This window comes from Poromitra crassiceps (genome assembly GCF_964638095.1).
Source record: "Poromitra crassiceps genome assembly, chromosome: 3".
NCBI lineage: Eukaryota > Metazoa > Chordata > Actinopteri > Beryciformes > Melamphaidae > Poromitra > Poromitra crassiceps.
This window is the reverse complement of record NC_139625.1, coordinates 42299385-42307459: the sequence shown is the minus strand read 5'-3', so window position 1 is coordinate 42307459 and position 8075 is coordinate 42299385. Positions and strand designations below refer to the sequence as shown.

The window sequence follows — 8075 nt, the reverse complement described above, 5'->3', positions numbered from 1 at the left end:
CCTGTCTTCACAGCAACAAAAACAAACAAACAAACGAAACGTTCTTCTCCTTTGACGTTTAGGCGGTTGATAAACCAATTGGTGCATTACCGCCACCAACTGGTATGGAGTGTGTTATGCACGTCAGAAACCATAATGCCCACAGCAGCCAACCTTTGCACTTAGGTTGGAAATGTCACCCTACTCAGAATCAGAAACAAAAAATTACACAAATCTACCAAATGTTGTCGATATAACAGCCATATCTTACGTTTTTAGGCCTCTGCAGGCCATTTTAGGGCATTGTGACCGATTGTGACACCATAGCGACAGTCCGCATGTCTGGGAACGCCCATACAGGCTCTAGGAACGCCCACAATAGACGCTGGGTTAGCCTGGGGGCGGCGGGGATCAGGGTGGGGTAAATTCCCCCGTTCTATCCATTCAGCAAAGTTAGAATTTAGCTGATAGCCCAGCCCAGGCAGACACGATCGGGCATTTAACCACCGCAGTAAACGCACATCTGAGCAGACGTCTTGTGTTCTCTTCTAGAACCCCCAAACATGTAGTTTAGAGCCGCAGCACCGTCTTTTGGTGAGTCAGCCCATCAGATATATCGGCGGTTTTACCCCACTCGCGCGCTAGCCGTTTAACATCACCATCTCCCTTTTTTCTGCCGCAACGCAAATTCCTGTGAGTTGGTACATTGCAGAGACCTGAAATTTGGCCCAATGACAGATATTGGTGGTAGATACCCTAGCTTATATGTGTGAATTTGCTCGAGTCGAACCCCAGTGCTTTTCTTCTTTCTTAAGCATTTGTTCAACCTGTCAATTCCACATTAGGGCCACGGACCCCCATATGAACACCCAAATCTGAGAATTTTTTTTATTGCCCAATATCATTTTGTCCAGAATCCCATGACTGTGTTGTAGCTAAAGAAATAACAGTGAAACTATGATCAAAACAGTCATTCTTCTGCATTCCTGTGGAACTTTCTTGTAAATGAAATAATGCTTTCATCAATTTGCTGGGGACCCCCTGGAACCCCCCTTAAGGACCCCTGTTGGTCCCCTAGACCCCACATTGAGAACCACTGTATGCTGCAAGAATGCACATCTTCAATCTTGGCTTAATGTTTTTGGCATTATCACTCAGTATCAGACATAGGAGTGTCCTGTTCCACACTAAGTTGTGAATGATCACCTCCAGAAACATAGTACAGCCTTTTCTCTGTTTGGCATCGTCTCTCTTTCCTGGGCAGTGCCAGTCGAGTTTGCAGGTTTGACACAACACCCATTTATACAGCTGGATAAATATTTACACTAGTAAAGTAGCTCGCTCGAAGGTACATGGTGATATCCCAACTGGGTTTTGGACCTACAATGTGTAAGGCATTCTTTACATATGGACCCTGTGCACCTGACATCCATGGGCTGCCTTCTATTTGACTCGCTCTGTTGATTGACAGCACCGAGGCCTATATGTAGAAAACACATGGCGGGGGATCATGGTGAATAGGCTACTGGGATTTTGCACAGAAACCTTTCTCTTAGAGTCTAAGACTTAGACAATTTGATAATGCCAGTCCATGACGTGAAGTCTACTCTTTTCATTTTCAAGTAGCCCATAACATGCCATTCATCCACATTATCTGCCCCCTATCATGACTTGAATGACAGGCTTAAATTAAAGGGAAGGATAAATATTATTTTCGCTGCCAGTTTGCTGCCAAGAGCTGTTCACAGTTGATCTCTGCCACTACTCCTGATACAAAGCCCAGTTTTCACAATTCTCCAGGCCAACACGCAACACCTGCCTGCCCACATTAATTTAACAAATAAGCCACAGGAAGCCTGCTGCACTGTGAGTTTACAGTCAGTCATGGTATTTAAAAAGAATGGATGTCAATATTCAGGAAGTCTTTTATTTTTCATTGCTAATAATGAAATAGCCCAGCCTTTTGCCAAGCAACATAGTTGAACAGTAGCTAAATAAAGTGTTTGCTATAGTGACACATAGCCTACTGCTATGATTTTTGGTTGGCACATTAATAATATTAACAACTTGGTCCGCATAACAGTAGCTACATATTATGTTATGTAGGCTACTGTATGTAGGCTATGTAGGCTACATATTATGTAGGCTACTGTTATGCGGACCAAGTTGTGCATTTTACAATGGCTTTAATCATAACTGAGCCAATTAGAATAGAATAGAATAGAAGTTTATTGTCCACCAGGGTGGGAAATTGTCTTACTCTTTAAATATGTTTTTTAGGTGCTACAGGATATGTAGCACACTGCAGTGAGGTGCTTCTCTGTAGTTCAGTAAGTGGTAGCTGACAGTGACTGTCTGGCTCCCTCTGTTGGTGTGTATGTAGCAGTGTTGTTCCCCTGGATAGTATTACAGTATACAGAATGTCTCTCACACACACACACACACACACACACACACACACACCTCATCGCTCTCACCTTCATTACCTTATTACCCTAATATACACTCACCCTGCTTGTAATGAGTGTGTGGTCTGAATGATAGCCAGTCTTGTGTTTTTTCTTTACACACACACACCCTGTCTGTTTGCATCTGGGTGAGTTACAACTGCAGACCGTGTGGCAATGTTCTCCAGCGAGGGAGAAGAGAATGTGGTACTGAAACATGAGACTTTAATGATCTGGAGAGCACCCAAAAACTCTACGCTCCCTCCCACACCTTTCTGTTTGTTTGTCTCTTGTGAAACGTTGGCTGCAGCAATCAGCCTGGCAGAATAGACTTGTTTGTGCCTCGGTGGAGTCGAGAATTGGGAACAGGCTGAAAAACAATCAAAACTGACTGCGTGATGAGTAGGGTGTCTTCAAGGGGAAGAGGGGCGGGCAGGGTCGGTGGGCAGTGGGCACCCACTTGAGACATTCCTTGGTGGTGAAAACTCTGGTTGGGGGGAGGGTGGGGTTTGGCTGGGGAGGGGGCTGCAAACAAACATGTCTTGGTCCAGGGGTTCCCAAACTTTTCATGTCAAGGATCTCCAAATGGAAAGGAAACCAATGTGAGATGTTATTTTCGAGATACAGAATTGCATAACAGCATGTAGAGTGAAACTTCTGAGCAAAACAGTTCTCGAATATTCTTTCATTGTGCTAACCTCTACTGGGTGAAACAACAGTGAAACTATGATACTGATGCCAAGACAGAGGTCAAAACAAAACACACAAGTCAAAGTGTCAATAAGAGGTTTATTTCAAATCAGTCATTATTGTTAAAAAATAAAAGAAAAAGGCCATGACATAGCTCAGATATTTTCTTTGTACATCACACTTGCGCCACAATGCGGTGATCTCTGAGGAAACTCTTTGCAAAAACATCAACAAAGAGAAAACAGCTAAGGCAAGAGATGTTCTCTACAATTAAAATCCAAGCCGGCAAGAAATGGCCTAGTTCCCCAAAATTCAAAACAGATGAATGTATAAAATTTACACTTGAATTCCGAGCAATGAAAACAAAAATATTTACAATTCCTTTTTATCAAATTTGTTTCATAACAAATGTGTGAAAAACATGGCGAAACCAGGGAGGTGAGGACTTCATGTGTTCTGCTTTATCCAGACTAAAGCACTTTGAGAGCTACTGTATAACATACATCCACTGCCTTAGAGATCAATCTACACACTGAAGAGACAATGAAACCAGATATTCATTTCACCGCTACTGTCCTCTATTCATTTTCTCATAAATATCTTTAGTGTCACCTTTCCTAATGCCTGAGTCACATTAGTGTTTTTACTTCACCAGTTGATATAGCAGGAGTCATCCTATCCACAGTGAGACCAGAATCATGTGCCCTTTTTAGTCAGTGATGTGAAATCCAAACTAGTGCTCCTGCCAGCGCCACGCAAGTGAAGACTTCCCTTCACGCATCACGAGAGGGGAAGAGACGGCTTGCTTTTCTGCTAAATGGAGGCTTACTGCTCAGTGGACCTTTTTTATGGCAAGGTAGTGATTATGGGCCAGTTTACACTTCCGTACATCCTCGAATGATTCTGTAAGCTACGTATAGTGGAATATTTCTTCCATCTCAGGTTGCATCTTTCCTGAGTTGAAAACATGTCGCCTCTGCAGCTAGTACAGGTCTTTTCCTACAATCCTATTGAGCTGAACTAGAACACTTCTGCCCATACAGTATAAGGCAATGAGGGAATCAAAGCATGGATACCAGGCAGCCTTACCTGCCGTTACAGTTATTGATTTATTTGAGCAACTCAACATTAAAATAAAGCATCTCTCACTTGATATGTCAAAATTTGCTTTTCTGGTTGAGGCTAGCTTCTTCAGCTTTCAAATACTCTAGCCAAAAACACGGAAGCTTTCAACACTGTTTACACTGCTTCTTTTGAGAGAGAGAGAGAGAAAGAGAGAGTGCGCGAGCAATTCAATATTAAACAGATGACAGACAATTAACAATAGCGTTGTGACCTGTCACCTGTATGGAGAGAGAAGGTCAGCTTGAAGGTCACTTATCAGGGAGCGTGTCAACGAGACCCCCAACACTGATAAGCACTGCTACACATGCAGCAATCTACTGTGTGACTGCTTCTCCATCTCACACGCCATCAGCAAAATGGAGCAAAAAAGAAAAAGGTGATAATGGTTAAATGATGGAAAGCTTTGCTGAATCAACTAAAGAGATCTTCATCAACATCTGAGAATGAAAAAGGAATAAGAAGGGTTCATGCATTGGGGGGAGGGAGGGGGTTTGCTCTATATGAGGAGAGAAGGAAAGGAGTCCATAGTTTTTCTTTCTCGTAAGTGAGCGGAGCAGTCCCGGTGCTGGGAGGGGATTGGGTGGGAGTAGCGTGGGGGCGGGGCGGCCTATTTAACCAGCCTCTTGGCAACGTCTCCGTAGGCGATCTCGATCTCCTTGTCGCTGGGGCAGGTGTTGGTGAACTCCTCGCGTGTGTAAGCCATGTTCAGGTACTTCCAGATGGCACTCATCTCCTTGGGGATGTCAAAGCCTCTGTACTTCTTGGCCACAACCTGGAGGAAGAAGTTAAGGTATTGTGAGAAATGGTCGCACCAACTATGCCATGCACTGGAGAGTACAAATGAACTGGAATTATGATGTATCAAATACTTTTGACATTTGTATAGATGCAGTGTATGTAATTTCTTTCCATTAGTTCAGAACAAATCTAATCAAAAGAAATTCAGTTTAAGTGGACAGCTTTTCTGTATGATTAGTATGCAAGAGTTCATATTACAGTCCTTTCTTAAGGTTACAGATTGTGACTCCAACAAGAATAGTTATTTTAGTTTGAGTTGTGTCGTAAATAAACTTAACTAAACCATTATTAAAAAGGTGGCACATGTGCCATTTTAACAACAATAAATCATTATCGTTATCAGTATAATTAATAACAAACAACCCTTACTGAGAAGATTGACAGCCTCTACCGGCCTCTACACTGCATTTTATATTTTGTGTGCCACAGTCAGATGTTGTATCTGATCTGCTCGGCTTCTTTTATATATATATATATATGTATATATATGTATCTGATCTGCTAGGCTTCTTTTCAGCACAAGTACAGATCAGAGTTCTTACAATGACAGCATTGTCTTTGCGGCAACGGCAATGTGGCTTATAGGAAATGTCTTACTTTTGAGAAACACTAGCACCAATAATACCACTGGTGTGAGACAGAGGCTACCCCTTGTCTCCTCCATGGTCTCATTTGCTTACAGCAGGGGTACCCAAACTTTTTTAGTATGAGAGCTACTTACAAAAAATAAAACTTGTCGCGACCCACTTCTTTTCCCCTTGTAACCCCCCGCCCCCCCCCCCCCCCCCCCCCCCCCCAGTACATACTTAGCACATTTTAATAGTATTATATTATTTATTTAACATTATTTAATAATGTTATAATGTTCAATATTGTAGATACTGAGTTAGCTATACATGAGTGGGATTTAGTTTATGCATGAAAAATTAAAATAGTACATTTTAGATTTCTTTGGCGAACTACTTATTGATGGCCCGAGATATTGTGCAGCCCTGGCTTACAGTAACTATACAAAGGCATTACAATTAATTTATCATATTTTGATGTTTTTATTATTATTATTATTATTATTATTATTATTACTGTATTTCTGATTTTCTCCCCAATTGTACTTGGTAAATTTTTTCCCCTGCTGCCTCGGTCGCTGCTCCACCCTCTGCTGATCTGGGGAGAGCCATAGACTAGCACCATGCTTCCTCCGACACATGCGCAGTTGCCAGCTGCTTATTTTCACCTGACAGCGGGGAGGTTCACCGGCAGGACGTAGCACATGGGAGGATCACGCTATTCCCACCAGTTCCCTTCCGCCCTGAAAAGCCCCCCCCGACCAACGAGAGGAGGTGCTAGTGCAGCGACTAGGAGGACACATACCCCTAATCCGGCTTCCCACCCGCAGACACAGCCAATCGTGCCTGTATGGATGCCCGACCAAGCCGGAGGGAACATGGGGGCATCAACCTGTGAGCCTCGTCTTGGTAGGCAGGGAATCTACCGTTACACTACCCGGACGCCCATGACATTTTGATGTTTAAAAGTGCTCTAGGTACACCTTTAAATTCCAAAATATGGTCTAAAGTGTGTATACCTGGTTAAACCCTGAGATCATTCTGCATTCAATTTAATTATCGTTTCCTGCCAGGTGTAGTCTCTCACCTTGACTATATGCAGCTTGGGGAGCAGGTTGCAGTCAGCCAGGGTCATGTCGTCTCCGTCCAGGAACCTGCGGCTGGAGACCTTCACGTCCTCCATGCTGTTGTGGTCGATCTCGTCCGGCAGCGGCGAGCGCAGATACTCATCCAGCTTCTGCAGCGTCTTCAGCAGCCCACGCTCCAGACCTACAAAACACACACATATTATGGCATTATGAGGACGTTACATCTTGGATAGAGTTCAACTTTCTCAACCTCAATGAAAATAAGACAGAGATTGTTATGATCGGGCGACCTGACCTTTTGGATGACTGTTAAGCAGACTTTGAGAGAGTTCTCCATGCTTTTATTACCTCTAGGCTAGACTATTGTAATTCTCTGTATGTGGGTCTAGATCAATTGTCCCTGCGTCTTCTCCAGTTAGTACAGAATGCTGCTGCTTGGCTACTAACTGGAAAAAGAAACTCCTGTGTTGGCCTCCCTCCATTGGCTTCCTGTCCGCTTCAGGATTGATTTTAAGATAAGTTGATTGTTAAGGCTTTAAATGGGCTGGTGCCTTCCTATCTATCTGATATCCTGCACCATCATACTTCAGCCAGAGCTCTGAGGATAACTAACCAGATGCTCCTGGATGTTCCGAGATCCAGGCTCAAAAACAGAGGCGACTGAGCCTTTGCGGTGGCTACCCCCAAACTTTGGAACAGCCTACCTGTTCGTATAAGAACTGCGCAGACCCCTGAATTTTTTAAGTCACTGCTGAAGACCCATCTGTTCTCATTAGTGTTCAATTCGAGTTGAGCTTGTGACCCTGACATTATTTTTATTGTGCCTATTATTATTATTACTACGTGTATTGTTTTTTTTATTATTACTACCAACTCTATGTGTCTATAAATATCTATTTGATATTTGTGATTGGCTGTTCAGCACTTTGGTCAACCGTGGTTGTAAAAATGTGCTACATAAATAAATATACCTTGACTTGACTATAAACAAAATCCACAAAACCCTTCTTCTCAAAAACTCTTCTTTGAGCCTATGAAGAAATTACGTTTGCATGCTTTATGTATTCAATGAGCGCGTGTAATCAAATTTTCAGTTTGCTATATTTTCCTGAGGCCTCCAACCGCAGCTGCAGCAACCATACTCTGATCAACCACATGAGGGCAGCATTTCATTGACAGACAAACCCTTTAATTACACACAGCACCATCATGTTTGACAGCAAGGATGGAGCCTTTACTTTGGGAAAATGGCAGATGTGAACTATTGATTGATGTAGAGATAATTCATAAAATGAGATTCTATTGAGATTGTAGTGAAACAGTAATTCAAATCTGTTGGTGGCTGTGGAATGTGCTTATCATCAAAACATGACATTCAGCCT

General features: G+C 42.8%; 1 protein-coding gene across 1 annotated transcript in view; it reads right to left on the bottom strand.

Annotated features, from left to right (window-relative positions):
- Window positions 1-3195: 3195 nt before the first annotated feature.
- The window catches only part of LOC310773677 (chloride intracellular channel protein 4), a 45975-nt gene continuing 41095 nt past the window's right edge, over window positions 3196-8075 (bottom strand). Inside the window, exons 5-6 of the mRNA XM_083633602.1 lie at window positions 6693-6874; window positions 3196-5013 (exon numbers count right to left, since the gene is read on the bottom strand). Coding sequence (XP_083489728.1) covers window positions 4849-5013; window positions 6693-6874 — 347 coding nt within the window. The 3' untranslated portion in view covers window positions 3196-4848. The remainder of the gene's footprint in view (window positions 5014-6692; window positions 6875-8075) is intronic.